This window comes from Hippoglossus hippoglossus, chromosome 12 (assembly GCF_009819705.1).
Source record: "Hippoglossus hippoglossus isolate fHipHip1 chromosome 12, fHipHip1.pri, whole genome shotgun sequence".
NCBI lineage: Eukaryota > Metazoa > Chordata > Actinopteri > Pleuronectiformes > Pleuronectidae > Hippoglossus > Hippoglossus hippoglossus.
In genome coordinates, this window is record NC_047162.1 from 145,063 (window position 1) to 171,493 (window position 26,431).

The following is a 26,431-nucleotide window of genomic DNA, read 5'->3' on the forward strand; positions in this document are numbered from 1 at the left end:
GCATGAGTTTGCAGGTGTTCTGATTAGTGTGGCATGTGCGAGTGTGTGTGTGTGTTATTTGCAAGGTAGGTCTGGGCAAAGGTGTGGCTCTACTCTGAAGGTTCCTGGCGCACCTGCAGCTGATTCCGACTAATCATTTCCTTAGTATAAGAACACAGGTCATACCTCCACTCATCGCCACATTATACAGTCTGACTAAGTGGTATTATCCCTCAGTATTGGCTCTTACTGTTTTTATCTCCCTGCTTGGATTCCAAAGTCATACTCTGTGTCTTTGCCAATCTTAGAGACTGATCGTTGAGCTGCTTTAGTTTGCTTGCATGTATCCTGCCTGCCTGTCTTCTGCCTGATCGTTCAGTGATCACTCTCCTGGCTTCTTCCACTACATCGCTGCATTGCTCATTCTCACCATGTGGCACACCATGTCACGCACACTGGCCATGTCAGAGACTTCCTGTTTCCACCATCATCAACCTGTGCTTGAGAAGTCGTTCGGATTGTAATATTTTATTTGAAATATGGGTCCAAGATTTTATATGTGCATAGAAAGCTGCTCCACAATTCCACAGCCAGGATGGAATCCACATTGCTCCCCATTTATTGAAGATTCGACAATCGACCGGAGCCTCCCATCAAGGTTCCTGAAAGAGACTTCCCCAGGGATGTTGAGGAGTGTTATCCCCTAATAATTCAAGCACACCCTCTAGTTCACCTTTTTGAAAGTGGGAACCACTATGGGTCTGCCACACCACAGATACTGTTCCCAACCAGTTTACAACAATAAAGAGGCATGTCAGACTCAACAGCCCAACAACATCCAGAGCCTTAGACATATCAGGGCAAATCCCATCCAACCCTGGCACCTTCCAACCAGGGAGCTTTTTACCTAACTCAGCTACCTATGCCAGGGATAAAGTATGGGCGAGGCTTCCCCTGAGGCTTCAGACTCTGCCTCATCCTTGTAGGGCAGGTTCAGGAGCTTCTTAAAAGTGCTCTTTCCACTGCCAAGCACAGGTCAGTAGTTGGGCCACACACTGGGCCAAGCCATGGTTTCCCTTCCTGAGTTGAACTTCTTCGACACCACCCAAAAGTCCTTCTCCATTGCCTCCTTTAGCCGGACGGCTTCCCTCACCACTGGTTCCCACCAACAGTTCTCGGGTTGACACCTCAATAGACACCAGCAGCCTTTTGACCACATATTCCACCCGTGTAATGGAGGCCATTAACATGTCTCACTTAGATTCCATATCCCCTATCACAGGCAGCCATTATAAGAAGCTAGTTGAATCTACCTACTAATTCCACAAATGTCTGTCTTTCTGTATGTGGGAACGCATATCTCACAAACTGTTCATAAAATCAACTTCACACTTGGCATGTGCATTCTTTGTGGTCCAGGGAAGTGAAATGAGATTTGGACACATGATTCACTCAATATTAATAAAATTGCAGTGTGGACAGAGAAGTGTGCCTTCAGTCTGCAGACCAAGTTGAACATGTCTTTTTCTACGTCCTCACAAAAACTACAGCAGCCAATTGTTTGGCCCGTCAAAAAAACACTTCTTATTTCGCAAGTTGTCTTCAAAGTAAAAGCACAACAATCATAATAAACAGAATTACAGCGAATTCAGTTTAATTTTATCGACCATAAAATTCTATAAAATCTTCATTGCAGATAAACCAGATAGGACGAACACAAACTTACCTCTACACCATAGAGTCTATATGAAAAGCTCTGCACAAAATGTCCAGCACGCAAATAATAAAAAAGTGACAGTATATTGTAGGCCTGTTGGAGAAGGACTCACTATTGACAAGAAAAAATTCTATATTACCACTGGTTGAGTTAACAGCCCATTCCAAACAGGCATGTAGCAGTGCAAATGTTCTCTAAATAGTAAGGAAAGGAGGTTCAATGCATCCTGTCTTATCTTCGTAATCATTCACCTTAACAAAAGAAAAAGGAGATATCAGCAATTCCTAAAGACATTTTAATAGATAAATGTATCTTTTATTTTCTATTTTTATTTGACATTCTAATTAAGAACAGATACTAAATCATATCAGTAAGAAAGCAAGATGTCCAACCTGAGTCTGTTTGATGTCATCACTACGGCCGAGGTGATAAAGAGTCTCCACAGCAGCACTGATCACCTCTAAAGCCAAGTTGAAAGTCTTCAACCAAGACATCAAATCATCTGGAGAGAGATAAATTATAACCTTACTGCTGACTCCAGTTAATTTCCCATTATGTCATACCACATCACTTACCAACTATCCTGTCCTTGGTATCTTCATTCAAATATGCAGCAATATTTCCCATCACAGAAAGGATGTGACAGCAGGTTGTCACATTTTCATCCTTTGAACTAAGAACAAAAACAAATGTACAATAAATGTATGTACTGTAATACTCTGATTTTAAGAAAATAAAAAATGAGCTTAAAGTTCAGATAAATAAATTTGTCCCTCACACCTGATCATGTTGTCCCAGGCTTCCAGGATCTTGCCATAAGGCAGTCTGGGAGACAAAACAACAGCCTTGGAGAGAAATAGCCAGGCCCCTTCAGCATGATCTGCCTTAGTGTGTGAGATGAGGTTGGTGATGAACGTCGGTGTGAACTTGTCCTGTTTGGACCAGATGGTGAAAGCCCTGCTAAAATAGGGGCTTGAGAGCCGGGAACAAAAATAAAATCAGGAAAGGTGATATGACAATGCTCCAAAACTATTTAAAGTCGATAAAAATTGTTTTGGAAAGACTGCTGCAACTGATTATGTTGAGCTAATAAACAGCATTCATTTCAACAATATGACGTGTATTTTGTATGAAAGGAAAACTATTAACTGAACGAAGTTTGTCCAACCTGAGATTCTGGCACTTGTGACAGAGCAAGCACAGGAGGTCCCAGGTCAGCTTCTGACTGATATCCAAGTGGCAGCTGGCAGAGTATGGCTTGACCTGACTGAGCACGAGCTGATCCAGAGCCTCCAGCGCCTTGTCCTGCACAGAGTTCTCAGAGTCTGCCAAAGCTGGCACCACTCCTTGCAGCCATGCTTTTTGCACCATACTGCAATCTGGTTTAGCCTGGTGGTCGGGACAAAAAGAAAAACATTACTTTTTTCAATGTTTTTTTTTTCTTGTCATTAGATTGTTTGAGAGCATGCAAATTGTTACTTTATGCAGCAAGAGAAACAATATCCGGTTTGACAACTAACAGCCCCTGTTAGCGTTTTGTTCTGTTTTCTGCCATCTGTTTTAATGCCTCTCAGATTCGCTAGCTGAGACTTACCACAAGTAGGTCTCCCATACACTGCAGGGCCTTCTTCCTCACAGACACAGCCGGGTCTCTGCAACGCTCTGACAACGTAGTCAAGTTCTCCCAGCTCATGGGGATCACAGCATGTTTCATGAGACTCATCAGGGCCTAGGAAGTGACCACAGAGCACCTAAGTTAAAGTAATTTGTGCATCTATTGTTTTACCACTGTTTTACTGCACCTAAAGCACTAATGAGTGAAAATAAACATACTGGTGACTGATTTGAAACATGATGCTATCTGACAAAGCTCAGCTCCAGGTACCTGCAGTGCAGATTTCCTCACGTTAGTCTTAGAGTCTTTCACATGCTGCAGGAGAAGAGTCGTGTTCTCTCTTGCTGCATTGAAAATATATATCAACTCATATATCTTTGAGTCAAGCTCAGACTTTGAGTGGGTAATAATTGATGCAAAAGAGGCATTATTTGCTTATCTCACCATCACAGCCAAAGCTTTCAGTGCTACTGATCTCCACAGTCCTGAATGGCAGACTATGGTAGGTTTTCTGAGTCGGTTGGGAAGTTAGAATACCTGAAACATAATCACATCTATTAAAAACACTTCAAAAAACATACAGTGCACCAGTCCTGGGATCCAGTTTAGCTTAATTTAAATGCACTTGACTGAGACTTTTTTTTTTACTTACTTCAAAAATACATGTATCCAGCAAGTAGTATACAGTATATCCATGTGTTCAAAGGAACATCTCTTCAGAGAAACAGTTAGTTACTTGTGATAGTTTTAACCAGATATCACTGAGAATTATTGCAACAACAAATTCTTATAAAAACTGAATAATGCTGGTTTATTACATCTAAATTCAAATTTTCATAATTTTAACAATCATTTCTATGGGTAAGAACAATAAAAGTGTGTGGACAGATTTTCTACAAACTTGTTCACAAAATGGGGGGATAGCTGAGAGAGGGATGGCAGAATTGGGAGGTTATCAAGGGGGATGGATTTTCGATAATTTAAGTTTAAAGTAGAGGGCATCACCCACTGCATAGAAGCAAACCCCATGCTGTTAGAATTATACTTCAGCGTGGCTTTCGCATTTCCTGCATCTCCCTAAACCCCACAAGAATCAAGAAGATCACCACTTCGCAGAGTGTCATACAACCTTGTGCTAGTTAAACTTTGGACAACCTCTAAAAGTTTTTTGTCTTTCCCTGCATCCTTGTTCATCACCCACGCCAGCCATCATCTCCAGTGCTCATAATGAACACACTGAAATTAACGTGCCCAGTTAGTACACACAGCCACACTCTTCCTAGAGCTCTTTGTTTAGAGTGGATCTGTACCTCAGGACCACAGAGTCTGAGTTTACTTTGTCTGGACAACCTGTTGTCGTTAGTCCCAGTTTGCAATATTGCTGTGTCAAGCTTGCTCTTGTATTAAATGAAAAAGATTATGCTTTTTCAGTTTTTCCCTCAAGTGTGTTATTTTGTATGGAAAAGATCTGTTCTCAGTAAAGGGAGCTCATATGCCCCACAGAAAACACTGCTCTTGAAACAACTTGTCAGTTGTCCAATACTTCCTTCTTGCATAATGCATGTGTAGCAGCTACTGTGGCACAGCCCCCAACAAAGCGAGCTAACAAGCGAAAGCAGAGGCCAGAGTTTCCTACAAGCGCTGGAAGCAGTTCAATCACAACAGAGTGGGTCAGCTCGCAAATCAGAGCAGACTAGGCTTTAGCGGGAGGGGGGTGCTCACAGAGAGCTTAAACCAAGCATTTCAGACACAGGTTGAAAGGTGTTTATGTCAAAAATCAACATGACAACATGAATCTAATTGTGAACCGTGTGTTCCGTGTCAAGGTTTTAAGATTATTAGGACACAAGCACCGTCCTATTGCTTTTCGTTTGATTGTTCAGGAAAATTAATCCCATTTTTGGAGGCTTAAACAAACTCACCAAACTTCGTCAGGCCTGGTGAAAATGTACATATTCTGGAGTAATTGGAAACTGGTGTGGCAAAATGGCTCAACAGCGCCCCCTAAACCGAGCAATTTCCGATTTTCACGAAATTCAGTACACACGTAGATTATGACCAGACGGGAAAAAAAGTACCAGGCAATAATTTGAATAACCGTAACAGGAAGTCAGCCATTTTGAATTTAGTGGCCAGTTTGGCCTCTTTACACGCTGTGTATTTTAACGAATTCCTCCCAGACCTATCATCAGATCAATTTCAAATTCAGTGAGTGTCCTCTTGAGTCCTTGGAGATAAAAAAAAAAAAAACTGTGTTGAGTCGCCAAAGAAACACAAGGTTGTTGTATTTCGGACATACATGGTCCAATTGACTCCAAACTGGACATGTATGACAAGCATCCCGGCCTGCCATCTACACAGAAATCATGACTTAAAGTCACAGCGCCCCCTGGTGGCAACAGGAAATGTCTTGTTTTTTTACACTTTGATGTACTCCTCATCGTCCATTGACCAAAACTATGTCAAACTTTGTCAGAATGCTCTCAAGACATTAATGATGAAGTCTGAGTTTTAGTTGAATGCCATGTTAGTGGCGCGGCGTCAAATTTCAACAAGTCGCCGTGACACACGAAATTGCTGTAACTTTAGTGTACTTGTTCGATCTCCCTCAAACTACATTTGTGTAACAACAGTTTATCCTTCCAGCGGTGTGAAAAACGAACGCAAGACAGAGCCGTTACGCCCGCCCAGTATACTGTGTTGCTTTAACTCGATGAGTACAAAGAATAATAATAATAAAACTATAGTTGTAACAAACCAGAATAATCCTTTACAAGTAAGTTGACAAGAATCAAATAGAGTGATATCTATCTTTCTCATGTGGTTTGGGAGGTCTCAACTTCAACTCAAACTGCAATAAAGGAAAAGTGTACCTTCTGTGGTTTCACCATCCAACAATGTCTGGGTTCCAGCTTAGCAGAGGAGTAGACAGGTTACTTTAGTGGAAATGTGTCTACTGAAACAGTTTATGATTTAAACAAGAACTCTTAAAATAAATTCTCTGACAATTCAAATATAATCCCCCATGCGATCATGCATATACAAAAAGTATTGTCTGAAACAGGTACTAGACTAAGACCCCAAGCTAGCCCAGATTATTCACATATGAATGAATTTCATAGGAAAATACAACTACATATGGTGTTGGGTGTTTTTCTCACTGGCAGAGAAGAGGTCGTGGATGGCCCGGGTGACATCGAGTGAAGGCAGCTCCAGACACTGGGCCAGACAGGAAAGGGCATGACCTTGGACAGTGGGCGATTCATCCATCTGCTGTGCGAACAGCATGCTCTGGATCAGAAATTTGTGTGGCAGGAAGCAGGCAAGGTCCGGTTCCTTACACTCCCCCGGCCTCCTCTCAGGCTGCTCCAGCAGTACCATTACCACATCCACAGAGAAGAGTCGGCACACCATCTACACAGAAGGTTTCTCGTAAAAAGGTTTGTAGATATCTCTCAAATACTGAAAAGAAAATGCTACTATCAACTCATATGCAGGCTGGTACACTTTCCACATCAAGTGGTCCAACCAATGTTAAACTAGGAATATAATATTTTAGAATTAGAGTGTTTAACAATTTTTTTTAATATCCTTATGAACTTGAAAGCAAGAGTAGCGGTGACTAAAACATGTTCAATCAGAATCCATTACAGTGTATCTAACTGATATACTGCACCCTGCCTATTCCACTGGTAAGTACTGAATATGATCTCATGTCCTGAGGTGTCCTTTTTTTGATTATTTACTACTTTTGATTTAACTTATTTAGTTTTCTTCTAAAAAATAAAATCTAGGTGTAGCATGTCACAGTATAAAACATGGTACTTCCTGTCACAGCTAGGGGGCGTGGAGACTATTATAGTATATTGGCATACAGATATTTTCAGGGCGGGACCCTTATCACAAATATGAAGTCTGACAGTGATTGGAGCAAAAACTGTGGAAGTTACAGCTACTTGAAGTTGTATGGCAAGACATCGAAATTTGCAGCAACACCATGGACACGCCCTGATGAAAACTAAGAAGTTTCATTGTACGGTATGACCAACTCCTTTAGGCTCTCCTAAACAAAATTCACATGCATCGGGTAAACGGGCTAGCTGCAGGACACCAAATGTAAACATGATATTTCCTGTTACAGCTAGGGGGCAATGTGAATATTATTGACACAAAGGACATGGATCATATGGATCCGTCCAGAACAGATCCATATCTTTTGTTGTACATGACAAGTTTGAGGCAGATTGGACAATACACATGGACGTTACAAGCATTTCCTGTTTTCTGGCAAATCATTAAAATTCGTTTCCACACAACCTGCACAAAACTCGCTGAAAATACAACTTTATATAGAAAAGTCCCAAACATGACATATACCAAATTTGAACTCTATCGGATTAAATCTGTAGTAGGATTTTGTCCAAAGTGTGAAAACGCCATAAATCACGCCAAAATGTCATGTTCAATCCAAACATTACATAAGTAAGAACTAACATAAATGACAGAATACATCTTTGGGAAAAACGTTTTTTAGTTTGGTTCAATGCCCTTTCCACTAAGGCGGGATTTAGGACCTTTACTACGCATCATGTTGTCCATCTTTGTATACAGTCTATGACTGGGATGCATTACCTTTGAGTGTCTGGAAAGGTTGAACAGCCACTTGATGAAGCAGGCATAGTCTGTGCTTGTCATCTCAGATGTCAGCATACCCACAGCCTGGGCTCCATGGATTCGAAACTCACTCTTTTCCACCATCTAAACATCCACAGCAGAGAAAGGCTATGCGAATGCATCAGCTAATAACAATCTAACAGCAAACTATTCTAGCAATACATTCATCACATTTGATGTGAATATCCTCATAACTTTAAAACAGAAATAGCTGAGATTGGCACTATACTTTAGTCATTTTTTTATGGCGAGTGTGTATTTGCAGTGTGTGCTGGATGATTCACCTGGAAGCAGATATGCTGCAAGAGGATATGCAGGAAAGGTAATGCCAGCTGCTTTAGCTCATCCACAAGATGACTGTAAAGATATAAATCATGTGCAAAGTAATAGATACATTTGTGACATGTCTGCAGTTTAAAAGTTGGACATACACTAAATAGTTCACAATAAAGACCAAGTGAAGCATTAACATTTTATATACCAATCATACAGATTCCCATATATCCATATGGACGTGGGATTGGTTCATGTCACCATTTTCACATGCTCGTGACAATTGTAATGTGTGATGCAACTAATTAGATACAGACAGGCACAGTTACCATGAAGAAAGCATGTACTGGTGGCTTTATAAAAACCAGTGATAAATTATTTTAGAATTTAACATTCAAATTTTGTTCAGCATGCCTCAGATTTTGATGTGACATACATTTTATAAAGCTAAAGAATCACAAAACATAATTTCCTCCATTTAGCAATGTTTTGACAGGTCGTCATTGTGACCCGTGAAAATTGTTTCAGTCAAGCCTGCCATTTTAAAGTTAAATATTGGCCTTCACTGAATCTCTCATAGCAATAAATCTGCTGATGTGGATACAAGAGACAAAAAGATTATTACTTTATGCCACTATGCATCACTTGGGTCAAATATCATCAAAATTACTATATCAAATTTAGATAAGTAATTTTAGTGTTTGGTTTAACATTTGATAAAATCACAGCTGTTTACCAAACAAAATGTATGGCCTGGTCGCGGGTGGAGAGGATGGCCTGGCTGATTACGAGGAGGGGGGGTTTGCCCCTGTTGCCTTTATTCATCATCAGAATGACGTAGAGAAGGCAGTGGAAAACCCTCCGCAAGGACTGGACAACAGACATATTTTTAGATTAGAAACATCAGAAACACATTTGTTAAGAACACAATTGTTTATATTTGTCATGACTTATTTTTGACCAGAATGGTACAGTCAGTAGATTACCATTTTGAAAGTACACTAGTATTTTATTATATATAAAATATGTTTTATATTTTATTCAAACAAATCGGTTTTATTTGTGTTCACTTCTAGAGCATTTGTGGCATCAATAATTTGCCCAACGTGCTTTGTGAGGAATAAAATGCTGCACATGGATGCACTGCATGAGTGTGTGAGTGAATGACAAACTATACTGTAAAGCTCTTTGAGTAGTCATCAAGACTAAAGTAATACATAAATACAGACTTTTGACCATTTATATTTATCAACTTAACCTCAGAGTTGTGTATTGTTTTACTTGAATAGTTTTAGAGACCAGGGGCCTGTACTACGAAGCAAGGTTACCGACTTCAGTGTTTCAACTAGGATTCATTTTTTTTTAACTCGCTAGATTCCCCCTGAACTGTGCATAAGACAGGCATGTGGACTAAATAAATTTAGAACTACAAAATACAACTATATAAATACTTTTAAACTACTTTGTAGCATTTGTGCTAAAAACTAATATAACAGCATGAACTCACGCAGCCTGAGAAGGGATATAGAGAAAAAACATGTACTTTTGCGAGTTTTTCATTTAGTACTTCAAAGTACTTACTTTTTTTTAAATGTACTTCCGGTAAAGACAAAGGAGAGCTTCTAGAACTCATTCTCCCATGGTCCTTCACACCTAAGTGTGAAACCTGCCCTCTGGACCCAACGTCCAACCACTATTAGTCACTGTGTGAGACTGTGAGCCGGGGAGCCATGCCGGAGCCCAGCATCGCGCAAGGAGGAGATGCTACAGACCTGTCCCGTCCATCGTCATGGGTGATGTAAGATCTACCCAATAAGATGGAATAGTTAGCGGCTTTCACCAGCCATGAGAGGGACTACCGGCGGTGAAGCATCATGCTGTTTACGGAGACATGGCTAATCACAACACCACCAGACACGGTCACCACACTGGACAGATTCAAGCTAATACGGGCGGACAGTGGAGAGAGGAACGCACTATTCTGTTATGCTCTTCATACTTTCTTTTCATGCAACTAACTACTTTCTCTGACCTGGCACCAACATCTCAAAACACATCTTGCATAGGTCGGTCACTTGTGAAGACCATCATCATTTCCCCCCGAACGGATAACAAAATAGCAGAAGAAGCAGATTTGCGGGCTGACCGGCACGGAGAAATGCGCTTCCGGTGTGAACAGCTCGCATAAGAATTTTCGCTTCGCGCCGCTTCTGCCTCCAGTGTGTCCCTGGCGTAGCCAGGCCGGAGGCACTCTGACTCTGAGTGGAGCATGTGCGAGGCGCCTGACCCTACAGTAGATTTTTTTTATGGGTCAATGCAGTTCACTCTCTTGATTATTTGAGAGAGAAATACGGACATTCGTCCGTCAATCATATAAACAGTAATATGAGAGTAATTAGAGCAAAAACATGGAAGTTACATCTACTTGAAGACTCTTGGCAAGTCATCAAGATTCACCGCCATGCCAAGGACATGCCCCCTGATGAAAACTCACAAGTTTGACTCCTGACCAAATTTCACATGTATCGCGTGTTTCACATGAAATTTCGGGGGCCGCCACGGCCCCCGAAGAAAACTCATAGTTAACATAACTTTTGATCAGAAAGTGTTTAACATCAATGTTGTAAATATTGTAACTTTGTTCAGCTAAACGCAGCATCTATTGCACTTCTGCCTGTCCTGGGAGATGGATCGCTCACATGTGGCTCTCTGAAGTTTCTGCGTTTTTCTCCCAATAATGTTTTTTTGGGGTAGATTTTCTTTTCTCTGAGCCAAATGTGATTTGTGAATGTGTGCTATACAAATTGGATTTCATTTATTGATTCTATGTTGAACTCGCTTCGTAGTACAGGCACCAGAAAAAAAATAAAAATAAAAGATAATTTCTAATTTCCTTTCTTGTCATCATGTTGGTTTGTCTGTGGTCATGGCTTGTTTTTAGCCCAGTTACAGTACTTACTCTGGTCTTTAAAATCAACATCCCCTTTGTTAACAATTAACAATGTAAGAATTTCTGTGATATAAAATACAAGCAAAGTACTTTCTATAAGCCATTGGCATCACAAAACTTCGCTTGGCCTGAACTGGCCCTGTATATCTTGCTTTTCATTCATGTCTTTGTGAATGGCATGTGATTTCTATGTGTCACTACAAAAAGAGAGAAAAGGCTATTAGATTCCAGTCACACCAGAGCAGGTGGATCAAAAGTTTCCTATTTTTGCAGCTTGAATCTGTGAGATATGTTGGAATTAAAATCAAACAAGTTGGCAAGTTGTGGCCCCACTATGATTTTGCATTCGATTTTACTTCTCTCTGGTTTCCGTGTTTTGGTGAGCAGAGCAGCTGCAGGCCATGGAAAGCCATCTCAGGAACACTCCTCAACTTGGTGATATCTCTGTGCAAAAATAACACAATTACCGTCTCCTCTTTCATGTCCTGGATATATTCTTTTACATGACAGAGCAAGATGTCAGAAAACTCACTGTACAGCAGCAAAGTTAAAGTGTCCAAGGACCGGCTCAAAGTAAAGCAGCTTACTGAAGATCTGCAAGGAAATAAACAATGTTTTTTTCTATCTTTATTCAAGTTGTGTCCTTTCCGTTTAAGAGACAGACTTACAGTTTTCGCATTCAAATTTTGTAAGCGTTTTTTCTTTAAGAGTCCCAAACAAGTGGTTACTGTATTCAGGTTCATGCACTCCCACCCTCCACATCTTTATTACACGTACTGCACTTCCCTTCATTTAAAACTTTTGGAACAGCAAAAAAGCTGTAGAGGGCGGGAGTACATGACCATGGTTAAAGTAACCATCTGAGTAAGTCTCTCAAAAAAGTAAAGCCAACACCCACGAAGAATGTAGGACAATTTAATTTGTCAACACTACACCTTACATTCTACTGCTTTAGGGAAACAGAGCTGTTACACGCCAAAAAATTTGAAAACGGAAAACCAGGGTTTTGAATGAAACAATTACAAATCTGAACACTAAATCAATTAAATCCTGCTCTCAAACCGAAAGACCACACTCTTGAATAAAGATAGAACAACACCTCCCCCCCCCATAAAAACAGGTCATCTTTCCAGTGTAGTATGAAGTGAGGGTAATGGTGGACCTGTCGTTACCTGGGTGCAGTTGCTGGCACTCTGTGGTCTGCCTTTGAGTGAAAATGTCTGCAGGAGTCTGAGGAGGGTTTGAACGAGAAGAAATACAGCATCTCTGATCTTCAACAAGTCGACACCAGAGAAATAAAGCTCCTCTTCCTCCTCCTCATCCACCTCCATCTGAGGATAACAATAAGCACCATCATTTCCAAACATTTAATTATAATACATATCATACATTTGGTACATCTGTGCAAGATACAGCAATGATACAAATGTAGTTAATCCATAATCTAAAAGATATTCATTTGTATGTCAAATTTTTGTAAATCTTAGTGATGCATACATGGTATTTCTAACTAAAATCTGAGCAAAAAATTGAATGTGCAAGAAGAAACTATATGTAAAGTTAGTGTATAAAAGTCTCAAATGTTGCATCATCACATCATATAATGGTCCCATGGGTTTGATTTGTTTCTGTGAGAGGATCATACATCTGGAGTGCCTTTTTGCTGCGGTTTGGACCGTTTGCCCTCTGTCTGAGAAGTCTTAAGGCCATCCCTCTTGCGCTTTTTTCCAGAGTCGTGAGGCCAGCAGTGAGAGCTCAAGTCAGAACATGTGTCCAATAAAACCTCATGGAAAACTTTGTTGGCGATGCTCCCTGGACGCAATAAACACAGATAGAAGGTCAAATAAAAAAAACAGCCAACAAACAAATGCAAATGTGCAGCACTATGAAAATGTAAACAAATATTTTGTGTATTCAAGAAATCGTTATCCATTAATAGCCAATTACAATGTCCTTCAGTTTACATACCTGCCTACACCTTATTTGTTGCCAAACTTTCAGATTATCTGACTGCACAACTCAACCAGAGGCCTGTACTACTAAGCAAGATTTGCTGTTATCGAAGTAACAGCAAGTTTAACTCAGATTTTTCAGTCCTATGAAGCTGGTTCCCTTTTTTTTTACCAGAAGAGATCGCTGTGACAACCACTAATCTGCTCAAAAGCATTTTAATGCGATAACAAATCAAAACCGGTCAACGAATATATGATACAATGGGTGATTCACACAAGCACATCTGCAAAAAAAAATTGCGGGTTATACTGTACTTATTCCAAAGAAAAAATGTTAACTATTTTAAACAAATTTTACCTTGTTACCATGTGTTTTTGTTGTATCGTAATGGTACAAAAAAATAAATAATTAAATAAATCACACAATATCATGCTAAGCGGGACGATGTATATGCAAATGCCCGTGCAGATTTGTTGTGTTACAATCTTTTGCCAGCACTACACGTTTGCAAGACTTACTTACCCCAGCACATAGGGGCACAGCACGCACACACAGGCAGGGATATATCATCAATCGACAGTTGTTGGCTGTACTGACATTATAGCATATCACCCAACCCAAGTTTTAAGCAATGATTTAGAGGCATTAGGGACATTAGGGAAATTTAGGGGCAGCCACTGCAAAGGCTGACAAGCCAACTTAGTCAGGTATTTCTAGATTTCTTCACCTGGGATTCCCAGCAGCAGCAGGTAGAGTGAGGCAGCGTGCAGGCTGCTGACTCTCTGCTGGGTATCTGCGACTTTGTCTTTTCCTGTTAGGACAAAGAAGGAAAGCACAGCCACCAGAGATTTGACTGACACCCTGTCCTCCACCAGAATCGCCCAGATATTCTGCAATGCAACATGAGATTAATTCAGCACTTAATGTTGGTATCACATAGGAAACAAAAACACTCATAGAAAATACATCTTCTCAAAATTCAAGCTCAAGGAAAGATTTTATTACACTTAACAAAATGACTTGTCAACCTATCTGTCCTCTGCTTCTCTTTGTATGTCAGGGCAGGAAATAAGACAAGCCAAGTAAAACAATTAAGACTGACTCTGAGCTGAAATTAAACAAGGTCAGAAACATAAATAAAGTATTATTATTTTATAGTTTTTTGTAAATCACCCTTTCACCACAAACCTTAAAGTTTAGTGTGTGTGTTCTGATAATTGCAGATATGACATGATTAAAAGGTAACCAAAACTGAAGACCTTTACCCTAAAGAAAGTTGGGATTTCTCTGGTTTTTAAACATTGTTGAAAACATTTTTGGATAAGTGCAAAGGACAGGTAAACATATATTTAGGTTACATAATATATTTAAATCACAATACCTCCCCTGGTGCTTATAGTATTTTTTATATTAAAAATATTTTTTGTATTTATACTTGCAAAAATACACCACAGCAAATTCCTTGTATGTGTAAACCTGCTTGGCAATAAAACTCGATTCAGATTTTTGATGTTCAGAATTAACTTTGTGCATCTGCAAGAATTAATGAAATTCTGTCCGTCTAGAAACTTACAGAATGATTTGGAAAATGAGCAACAGAAACGTGCATGCAATTTACCATGCATATTTTCTAAGTAAAAGTAAAAATGTTGAACTGCCTGTATATGAGCCACGCATATAAGTTCCGTGGAACAGAAGACAGATCAGTTTTACCTGTAAAGTGCCAACGCTGCTGACAGACTGCCCGTCAGCAGCATAGGTCAATAAACATTCATAGAGGTTTCGGAAGGCCTCATCTCCACTGGCTGTCAGTTGTTCTTCTATGGTGTCATCGAGTGGTTGTCTCTCTGTGAATTCTGAATTCCAAACTGCATCCACCCAGGCTGAAATTATAAACAGTTATTAATTATTTCCATTTACTGTTGATCAAGCAATCAATCAATCGAGTATCTGCAGTAATTCAACACCATAACAGACAAGATGTCATCATGATGAACAAGATAAGAGGAATTAGTGAACGGTAATAATTGTTATTAATTTTTGATTATTATTTATTATTCAATTGAGATATAAATGTTGGAGGACATCTGTGGTAAATATTAAATTGACTGCAAAAGCTATAAAAAGTGACTCCATTTATAAAGCGCATATGTAGTTTTTTCGGCTAAAAGCACTTTACAGAACAAGTCACTTTCACCCATTAACACAGAGCAGATCGTTTTTTGGACATTTTCACAGATTTCCCAGGGAATTATGCATGGATCAAGATTAAAACTAGAATAACCATGCTCCAGTTGTATGCCTCCGCAAACCAGTGCAGTTTCCATGTACACATTTCTACTTTTTTTCAGATTCATATAAAGTGACTGTCACTTTTGACTACTGAAATCTAATCACTTCATCTTTGAGTCCAAGTGATATCAATAGTTAAAGGGCCCACATTTACACCTTTCTTGGATTTAATTTGAGGTATTGGTACCCCCCAGATGATATCAGTGGTTGAAAGTCAAAAAAAACTGCTGCAATGGGTATTTCCATGTCCTCTGTTCTGCTTCTCTCTGGAGCTGCAGACAGAACAGGCTGTTTTCACCTGCCTCTTGAGCCCCTCTGATTGGCTGACTGCACTTTGAGTGACACGCGACCAGGCCTATCACCAGTCTCATTCTGGCGCATTTACGATCTCTGGCTGTAAACACAGCTGAAAGTCACATTGTTATGTTGCAGCTATAGAAAACCAGCCACATATTTATAGTTGGTTACAACAGGATGTTTCTGAAGTTACACTGTCCTCATGTTTGTTCAAGTTTTAGCAGGACAATCAGCCAATGCAGGAGAAACGTCCCGACTTACAGTACAGAGTTTCACAACGGAGTTTCAACACCGACATGGCACGTCAGAAGAAATAAAGCGTAACCACTGGTCTCGAACAGTAATGTTCTTAGGAGGAATGTGCACAGACACATTCTCTTCCTTGCATCCTGCCACGCTGCAGTGTTTCTTCAGTGTTGTTTGTTGTGGTTAGCCTGTAGTAGCTGACAAGCTGCTAGCTCAACAACATGTCTGCTTGGTGTCACCTTCGGTGTGGAGGGGTGGTGTTGCTGACAGGGTGCGGGGGTAGTGGGTTTGGAGGCTGGACTGGTACAGGCTGGTGGGACTGAGAGACGAGTGTGATCCCGAATGACTCATACGGGGAGGAACAACGAAACGAGACGTTTCGATAACCAATTTCTTAGAATTGACTGAGTGAAAAAGTCCGCGGAGTGACTGTTTTCATACTTTGAGGGTCCCTACTGATCCCCTTCAAGTAATAGCGGATAGTAAAAGCCCAGAAAATGTATTTGACACAATATGGGCCCTTTAAAGAAATTCCCTCAAGGAGCTCTTTAAATATCACATTCAATAGGCCAAAAACCATGACCTTGTCCTTTGACTACCAAAATCTAAATCAGTTAATCAGGGAGTCCGAGTGAACATGTGTGCCAAATTTTTTGAAATAGTTCCCTTGAGGTGTTCCTGAGATATTACATTCACTGTTTTGGAGGTCCAGTGACCTTGACCTTTGACCATTAAATACGAATCAGGTCATCCATGAGTCCAAGTGAATTGCCAGATACAATGAAAATCTCTACGGGCAGTCTTAATATATCACATTCACAGGAACATGAGGTCACTGACTATGACCTTTGACCTCCAGGCCCTGAAATCTAATCAGTTCATCTTTGAGTCCAAATAAATGTATGTACCAAATTTTAAGACATTCCCTCAAGCTGATCTTAAGATATCACGTACAAGAAAAACATAACATACTTTGTGAGGACACTCTAACCTTGACCTTTGGCTACCAAAATCAAGTGAGTTAATCCTAAAAGCCTCGAGTGCAGCTAGGGCTAGGCGATATGGAAAGAAATCGTCACGATAATTTTTTTACATCAGTCGGTAGATATATATCACGATATAAATCAAATAACCAGAAAAAAACTTTTTTGCACATTTGCGTTTATGTACAGTGTTTTTCTTATGTACAAATGTTTTTTCTTATGCACAAAACAGATGCTTGCTCGTACAATCATCCTGTGCCACTGCAATTTACTTATAACATTTCATACAAACCACTGCAGTGAAAAGTTTATATAAGTTCAATATATAATGTACATACTCAGCATGTTTTTAATTTTATTTATATTTCTTTATTCTGTCTACCTCATTCTGACGTGCCTGCTGCTGTAACAACGTATTTTCCTGGGGTGTGAATTAATAGAGTTTTATCTTATCGTATCTTATCTTAAATGAGCGCCACTGCACTGAGGTGCATTACTCCGCTGGTCAACAAGTTACTCTGCTCCTCTGATGTTTTCTAATCACTCACACGTAGAACTGATCTTTAAAAAAACCTGCCAAACCCATATTTATTTTCCTGGATAAACGGGGCTTCGCTTCTTCTGCAACAATGAAGTTAAAACACTGCATTGCATCGTAATCTGCGGGAAGAACTGTCTGCCGGAGTGTGTGTGTGCGTGCGTGGGTGTATTTAGTTATTAATCAATGATGCCGGATCGTTCCAGTCACTTTAACTGTGATGTCCTGAATGTGCGCGTCACATTATGTCTCGTGTTGTGTAGCAGGTTTAAACATGTATCTCATTAACTCTGGATCGAATCAAACAAACACAAAATAAATGTCAGTCCTGTACGTGTCCTAATAAATAGTGATGGTGTTTATTGTTAAAGTGTAAAGTGAGTGCAGGTCAGTGAGGGGGTGAAGAGGAAGCAGACTCCGACATAGACACAGGACAACCGGACCTATAATGTGCGTCTGTCCTCAATAGCGGTGTTATTATTATTATTCAGCGGTGGAAAACAATTAAAGTAGCTGAAAACATGAATATGTTCAGTCACTGCATCGATGCAGAATCGTCCTCCACTCTGCAGGAGCCCAAACATTAACACATGTGCTGTTGCTCCTCCTCCGCTCTGTGGGCGTCAACCTAACCTATGGCTGTAACTATTCCAGACACAGGATTGGTTCAGTGCAGCGCTATGCTCATTATCATCTGTTGTTCGTGTTGTCAGTCAAAACATTGATGGGACGAGTTCTATTGACGTTATATCGACCTGTCTTAAATTTCTATCGAGGAAAAGTTATATTGCAATAATTATCGCCATCTCTACTACAATTGCTGCCCTAGGTGCAGCACACAAGTCTAAACTAAATGAATGTCATATCAGTGTAGAGAGCACTGACGCCTGTCATAGACTTACTGTTGTAGTCAGATTTTTAAATGAAAACCTTATTTTGTAAATTACAGCTACTTGTAAAAACAGTCTATAATACTTTTAAGGAGTTCATATTTGTCTGACTGGTTGTATTAATTGATTTTTTTTAAAAAGCAGTAATATAGAAAATTGAGGATGTGATACATTGAAATGCATCAAAATAAAAACAAATTTAATAAAATATTATTTGTATAGCCCATATTCACAAATCATTATTTGTCTCATAGGGCTTACAAGTTGCGACATCAAATTAATTGAGGAGTTATTGTCAGTAATGGTAGAGTACGTGAGTATCGTATGTGAAGCAGTCTTGTTGTAGTCACAGTCCACAATCAGCTGCCACCACGATCAGGATCCACCACCCCATCCATCATCATGATCCACGATCAGCTGCCACCACAATCATGACCCACCACCAAGATGCATTGATGCCTTGTTGTACATTCGATCACTTAATCGTGAGGCAAGTGAAGATGCACATCTCTATCAGAAAATCCCACTACACAAGGTTTCATATCAAATGTCTGTTTCTGTCTACCCAACTGTACGAAACCTGTGTTATTGGTTAACTTTTTGACAATTAACTAGAACATGGATAGGGAAAACACGACAGCAGATCATATCAAGAGAGACAATGTTACTAGAGATAAAGTAGAAACAACATTATACTGCCAGGGATGTCTGTGCGTGCCAGGCCGTTTCAAGTCGAATTTGAATGTCTGGGCTGAGGACACTTGGATGACACCACAGGAGCAGTATGGAGGCAGTTTGTTATTTTTATGTTTGAAGAAGTGGTCGCCATTTTACTTACGTAAACTTTACTTTAGTCTGGGGCTTCACAATATGTTTGTCAGTGTTTAAAAATACATGCGAATCAATTGGTGTGTGAAAATTCTCACACACAATGTCCTACCATTAAAAACGTCTTTAAAACACATCAGACTTTGTTTACAGCGCACATGTTTTCTCCACATTCCAACTTCAAAATACAAACAATAAAGTCAAAAGGAAGACTTCACAACTCAGGGAAAAAGACCTTCCGAGGAGCAGATGAATGAAAAGCCTTAGTTTATGTAAGGGTTCTTGCACCATTTTAAAAGTCAAGTTTCATGCTTTTTATGACCTTAATTAATGACACACACACACACACACACACACACACACACACACACACACACACACACACACACACACACACACACACACACACACACACACACACACACACACACACACACACACACACACACACACACACACACACACACACACACACACACACACACACACACACACACACACCTCAGCCGACCACATTTGAGAATAAAACAACCAAAATGCTCATCAAGAAACAGTTTGGATTTGGCAAACAGCGGTGGCAGGGGTTTTGATTTAGCTCGACTCAATGACAACTTTAGTGTGTCCCCCTCCACGGTGCGTATGCTTATCGATGCTGAATGTAAAGCGGGTTACTACCCTAACAGGTACAACAAGAAACTTCGTATGATAATAATATTTTGTTCAGTATAGAAGATGTAATGCTTCCACACTTAAATGTCTTTGCTGAATCCCTTGTGGATATCTCATGTGTGTTATGTTCCGTCACAATAGCATAAATAATATTTAAGATCGACCTTCACTAGGTGTACATGTCTCACCTTTAGCAGCATCGGGTTTTTGAATATTCTTTGTTACGAGGGCTTCAAATCCCATATCAAAACTTATTACATTTTTAACGCGAGTTTTGACGAACGCAATTTTTAACTGATACGACGAATCTGCGAAAATTTTGAATTTGTCCCGATATGCTAACAAATTTCACCAGTTAACGTTTATCACCAATTTATCAGGATCACCGGGCGTAATAGCTTCCAAAGCAAACGGTATTGACTAACTTGATATGCGGATGCAATTCTTCCAATACACCAGGACCATGGAAACGGCGACGTTAGCACCCAAAGCGAAAAATAACGTACCGCCATTGAATAAAAAGAAAAGGGTGCGTACAAGAAAGATAAAGTTTAGACTTACCTTCTGGTACTTGATGTAGTTTAAGAAACTTCAGAGCAGAGATTAACTCCATTTTGCTTATACTTTGAATCAGTCCGCCACAAATGGACTTCCTCTATTTCCTTTGGCTTTTATTAGCGGTTGGCAAACCATTTGGTGCATTACCGCCACCAGCTGGTATGGAGTGTTGATCAGAAGAAATAGATTTTCACACATGCGCAGTGAAATAGTGAGGGGTGCGATCAAATAGGCAATTTCTCCAAACCCAACACGATCCGCTTAGAACTCGCCCTTGTTCTGAATTAAACAGAGACAAGAGAGAATTGTAAATAAGCGGACCAGAAACCGGAAGACACTCAACACAAGCATAGAAACTCTACCGCAAATTGTGTTTCGGCAGTGTAATTGCAGCGCGACTCATACACACCTAGAGAAACATCCTATATATATATATATATATATATATATATATATTGTTTTGGGTTTTTTCTTGTTTTCTGTAAAAAGTTTTTTTACTTTATACTGATTTTGTGTGCTTTTTAAAGGAAAAATAAACTTGAAGAGCTTTTGTTTGACCTTCATTTGGGCACACAGCCATGGGAATCTGAGTAGAGATACAGAGTGCTGCTTAAAGCTGTTCAATGTTATGCCACCAGTGTATTTATTGGTCTATCATAGAGTACTGAAATAGATTTTCAGCCTAGATGATGTTAATATGAATACTAGATGTTCAGTTTCCTTCTCTTAGTGGCAGGGCGTTGCACGACACATGAACTTCATAAGCTTGTATTAATTCAGTTTAATGTAGTTTATTGGTTTGAGTGTAGATTAGGAAATGCTAACATATTTTTTTATTCAATGGTTGTTTATGGCTATGTATGTTAATTGGTGGATTTACAAATGACATAAACCAATATTACATGAAAGGGCACTTTATTATTATACTTGTAGAATTGTACACCTCCCGCATACATGCACCGAGACATATATGCTGCCTCAGCTCCATCCTCGGGTGCTCCCGCAACGGCCGGTACCCTTCTTGTTTTAATACTTTTTCCACCCTGTTGCAAAGTGTTCTGTTTCACTAATAAAAACAATGACTAGGATAATACACACAATTTCAACCTTAACCCCTACATTGAGGATAAAACAAACAGTATGTTAGAGAAAATTACAATGTTATACAAAAGTTTGGGAGCCCGTGATCAAAATGTTGTTACTGTGAATAGTAACTTGAGTGGGATATAACTGATCTCCAAAAAGCATAAGCATATAATTGAAAACGCTTTTCATCATCATCATTCATCAGTTGCAGCCCACCACGACTGAGAGGGCCCAACCATTGCTGCTTGCAGCTTTAATAATAACAATACTAATACTTCGAATAATACTACTAATAATTATTATTATTATTTTGAATGAGGGCAAATAGGAGCAGATATTTCCTGACTCGCACCGTGTCCGTCCACCAAATTGTGTTCACTGTTTTTTTTGTAATCCTGTTAACAGACAGACATAAAAAAAGAAAACATAACCTCCTTGGTGGAGGTATTAATAATCAACATTGATATTCAGGGAAGACAATTAGCCTTGATTTTATTTAATGTGAGCGGAAAGGGACTGGTTGGACTAAATAGGTTAGAACCATTGCTCTAAATGTTGATGAAAAGTTGATGATCATTCTAAATATCATGCTAGAATGGCTGTTACTTTTATTTGTCACTCATCTGTATATCCTGCTACTGTATTCTTGAACACAAATGCTTCACCACATCGCTCACTTAGCCCTTAAGGAAATAAATGGATACAGTTATCTTCAGAAGTTAGTGAAAAGGAAAACATCAAACTAGCTGGCCTATAATTTTTAACATTTATTTGTCAAGACTCTGGACTCATTACATGGACTTTGCTTCTTTTACTGAGAGTATTTTGGATTTGTTGTTTTGGTTTGATTATCGACTCTTTGTTTGTTTTTGCCTGTACCTTTGTTTTCATGTGTTTGGATTTGTTTTCTCCCTGAGTTTTCAGTTTTCCTGTTTTATTTTGTACTTTTTGCTCCCCTTGTGTTTTCTACTTAACATCCTGTCTTTGTCCTGTTGCGCTCTTGTCATTGTCTGCACCTGTTCCTCATCTGTTTAACCTGTATCCAATTACCCTTGCCTCCCCTGTGTATATAAGTCTCTTTGCTTTCCCTCCCCTCACTTGTGCGTTCTTTGTGTTTTCCTAGTGTTTCCATGTTTTTTCAGTTTAGCCTTTTTGAGTCCTTGTAGGAGCCATTTAGCATGTTTATTCTATATTCTAAATGGCTCCTACACACCGGCCCCACAATTGTGTGGGTGTGCACCTCAATTACCCTTTTAAGACAATCAAAAAGGAGCCAAAAGGTGTATGTGCATGTGTGAATCTTCAATCTTCTTTTGATTATAGGTTACTAGCACAAAGTCAAGTTGGAATCTGGTCTTTACCACCAGGACGTATGCCTCCAATAGCATTCAGAGTTTAGTGACAGGCCTGTCCAGGTAGCCTGTCTTGGTTCTCAATTGCACAGAGAGGACCAGACCGCTCTTTTCAGGATAGGTCTTGGTTACTTTTCCCATAAGCCAGGAACCACTTGGAGCACTAGGATCCAGGATGACTACTATGTCACCTACATACATTGTCCTAATAGGGTAATTGAGGTGCACACCCACACAATTATGGGGCCGGTGTGTAGGAGCCATTTAGCATGTTTATTCTATATTCTAAATGTATGTAAATAGTTGTGTGTGTATATGTTTGTAGTCTAACATTTTTACCACTAGATGGTAGTATGCACTTGATTATGAGGTAACACTGGTCAGGTGATGTTGGTCAGGTGTTTAAAGGTCATAGTTGAACAGGAAGAAATCAGAGCATAGGTGGCAGGGAACATACGGTTCTTACCGTAAACGTAAATGTAAACGTAAGCGTAATCGTAACCAGCAAATACAATGGAACATAAATCTAGTAACTCTGTTAAAACAACAAATCATCATTTCACGTTCATTTCATCACGGTAATTCATTTTTGTCTGTAACCTTCAGTCTGCAATAAATGGGAACTTCACCCAAAGTTATGGAATTGTTTGGACATTCACTCAATGTATACGCGTCAAGAACATTCTTTTTCACCTATGCAAGTGACTATGTTGGAACATTTGAATTGAATCGATAGTCACTACAGTCCTTTTTTTTCTAGTTTTGCAGTGCTTTTTCTGTTTTGTGCATTTTTTGTCAACCTAGTCTTGATTAAAGGGCACTTTTTGTTACACTTTTCTTGTTCAGCATTTTTTGGGTCCACCTGCTTCAACAAAACCCGACATTACTAACCATACTAGCTTACAAAAAAGATTTGTCTGTGGCCCCAAAACCCTGGATTTAAGAAAGAATGTGTCCTGTTGCAAATTAATTCAGAAAGGGAAATTGTTGTTTTTTTCTTTCTTTCAGAAATTATATAGTCTCACTATAAACATTTCATCTCACTACTAAAATGACACTCAGGGAGCGCATACCTCAGCCAACAGTCTCATTATAAAACCACATTTAAGTTCAACATAACCAAATTGCACAATCTCATAAATACTCACTAAACATACCTGTTATAAGTAAGTGTTCACATGTGTCCACAGTTGTTACAGAAGGATTGTGTCAGGCTGTACTGTTCTGTATGTAATTACACTGGGGGTGCAGTATCACTATTATGCCACTGTGAGGCGCTGAAGCGCTAAGTAGGGAAGCAAGCTTGTGTCATCACTGTTAGTGAAGAAGTGTATGTCTACCTGATGTGCAGGTGCTAAGACAATAAACACAGCCACGGGCTAAACAGTTCACCCTCTCCATCAAGTGTTTTCTCGCCGAGTGCAACGCAGAAGAAGCTGCCATCATTAACGCAAAAGGTTATGGGCCCAGGAGTCATTCGGAAGGAATGTTTGATGTTTATCGCCGTCAGAAGGTCGCAATGAACCGCGTGCTGACGGGATAGCAAGACAAGCTAACACCATGGATCATCAAGGAACAAGCAGGTTGCCTCGACTTTTGTTCAACGGAGATGAGACTAAGTATGAACTGTGGGAGACCAAAGTGTTGGGACACCTTCACCTATTAGGGTTAAAGAATCCGATTCTGAAAGAACCAAACAGTGAAGTGAGGTAGCGGCAGACGGCAAGAAAAATGCTGATGCGTATGCTGAGCTAATTCAACTTTTAGACGATAAAAGCCTCTCGGTGATTATGAGGGATGCGCCCGACAATGCAAGAGAAGCCCTGAAGATATTAAGGGGGTATTATTCCGGGAGGGGAAAACCTTGGATAATCAACTTGTACACCATGCTGACATCGCTTCAGAAGACAAGCAGAGAAAGTGTCACGACTATATCATAAGGGCAGAAACCACCATCACAGCGCAGGTGATACGTTAGGCGATGGCCTACTGATAGCTATGGTCTTAAAAGGACTGCCTGAGGAGTTTAGAACATTTGCAATACACGTGGCACATAGTAATGATAACATAACGTTTGCTGAGTTCAAAACAAAACTACAAAGTTTCGAAGACACTGAAAAATTAAGCACGGCAGAGTCGAGTGCTAATGTGATGAAGACTGAAGCTAGACCCGGACGGTGGCCAGCCAAGCAAAGTGCATATGACAGGAACAATGAAGACGCAGATATGGTGTGTTTTAAGTGTGACACCAAAGGCCACAGAGCGAGAGCATGTCGGCAGAAGACATGGTGTAGTCGCTGCAAAAGTGACACACACAAAGACGCCACTTGAAGGCGTAAAGACAGACAGGATGGCGCGAGAAAAGTCTCTGAAGAAAAAGGCGGCGACGGCGCAGATTACGCCTTCAGGATCAAAGACAAAAATACGGGGATCCAGCGGCAGCCAGCACGCAGCATCCAGGAGAGGGGCCTGATGGTCGACACAGGAGCTAGCTCACACATCATCACGGACATAACCAAGTTAAAAAACTTTGACGACAAGTTCAAGCCAGAGACACACTGTGTAGAGTTGGCAGACGGTACCCTGTGCAACGGCGTCGCACAACGCAAGGGAGATGCAGAAGTTTGCCTGGTTGACAGTAGAGGACGAAGACATACCACAACGCTGAGAAAGGCGTTGTTTATACCATCCTACCCCCAGGACATCTTCTCAGTGAAGGCAGCGACCACCAGCGGAGCCACGGTCGTCTTCAAACAGGAAAAAGACGTTTTGATACACAAAGACGGTACCATATTCAACATTCATGTGCATAACAGGTTGTATTATTTACACACTGAAGGTGAGAATAGTGACAAGTGCAACGCTTATCACGATATACAGACGTGGCATGAGATATTAGGCCACTGTAACTATGAAGATGTCTTAAAGTTGCAAAATGTGGTTGAAGGTATGCAGATTAAGGGCAAGACAGATAGGCTCGACCAAGAATGTGAGGTATGTATTCAGGGTAAATTTGCCCAAACCAGAAATAGAAACCCTGATAGAAGAGCAAAGGCTCCCTTACAAATGGTACACACGGACCTAGCCAGTCCGGTAACTACAGAATCAATAGAAAGTTATAAATATGTGTAGTCATTCACTGATGACTACTCAAGCGCAGTGTTTGTATATTTTCTAAAAACAAAAAGTGAGACACAGTACAGGCAACGGAAAAATTTCTAGCAGATACAGCCCCATACGGGGAAGTGAAATGTATTAGGTCTGACAACGGCACGGAGTTCACAAGCAGAGATTTCCAAATGCTGTTGAGGAAAAAACGGGATTAGACATGAGACATCATCCCCGTATTCACCCCACCAGAACGGTACCGCTGAGAGGGCCTGGCGTACTCTTTTTGAGATGGGTAGGTGTATGCTAGTTGAAAGTCAGCTACCAAAACAGCTATGGAATTACGCAGTCCAAACAGTGGCCATAGTACGTAACAGATGCTTTAATAGACGTACAGGGCAAACCCCTTACCCAATGCTGACT

At 40.1% G+C, this 26,431-nt stretch overlaps 1 protein-coding gene across 2 annotated transcripts in view; it reads right to left on the reverse strand.

Moving 5' to 3' along the window:
- ncapd3 (non-SMC condensin II complex, subunit D3) overlaps positions 1 to 20,712 on the reverse strand; it is a 61,327-nt gene extending 40,615 nt beyond the window's left edge. The window contains exons 1-19 of one of the 2 annotated variants that reach the window (XM_034602717.1): positions 20,466 to 20,712; positions 14,875 to 15,044; positions 13,889 to 14,051; positions 12,854 to 13,020; positions 12,381 to 12,539; positions 11,741 to 11,802; positions 11,565 to 11,652; positions 8,995 to 9,128; positions 8,270 to 8,342; positions 7,944 to 8,069; positions 6,473 to 6,725; positions 6,185 to 6,223; positions 3,756 to 3,848; positions 3,582 to 3,655; positions 3,291 to 3,425; positions 2,865 to 3,085; positions 2,477 to 2,668; positions 2,272 to 2,369; positions 2,089 to 2,198 (exon numbers count right to left, since the gene is read on the reverse strand). In XM_034602717.1, the coding sequence (XP_034458608.1) occupies positions 2,089 to 2,198; positions 2,272 to 2,369; positions 2,477 to 2,668; positions 2,865 to 3,085; positions 3,291 to 3,425; positions 3,582 to 3,655; positions 3,756 to 3,848; positions 6,185 to 6,223; positions 6,473 to 6,725; positions 7,944 to 8,069; positions 8,270 to 8,342; positions 8,995 to 9,128; positions 11,565 to 11,652; positions 11,741 to 11,802; positions 12,381 to 12,539; positions 12,854 to 13,020; positions 13,889 to 14,051; positions 14,875 to 15,044; positions 20,466 to 20,517 (2,409 nt within the window). In that variant the 5' untranslated portion in view covers positions 20,518 to 20,712. The remainder of the gene's footprint in view (positions 1 to 2,088; positions 2,199 to 2,271; positions 2,370 to 2,476; positions 2,669 to 2,864; positions 3,086 to 3,290; positions 3,426 to 3,581; positions 3,656 to 3,755; positions 3,849 to 6,184; positions 6,224 to 6,472; positions 6,726 to 7,943; positions 8,070 to 8,269; positions 8,343 to 8,994; positions 9,129 to 11,564; positions 11,653 to 11,740; positions 11,803 to 12,380; positions 12,540 to 12,853; positions 13,021 to 13,888; positions 14,052 to 14,874; positions 15,045 to 20,465) is intronic. The other variant, XM_034602716.1, reaches the window with a different exon arrangement.
- Between the last annotated feature and the right edge of the window lie 5,719 nt (positions 20,713 to 26,431).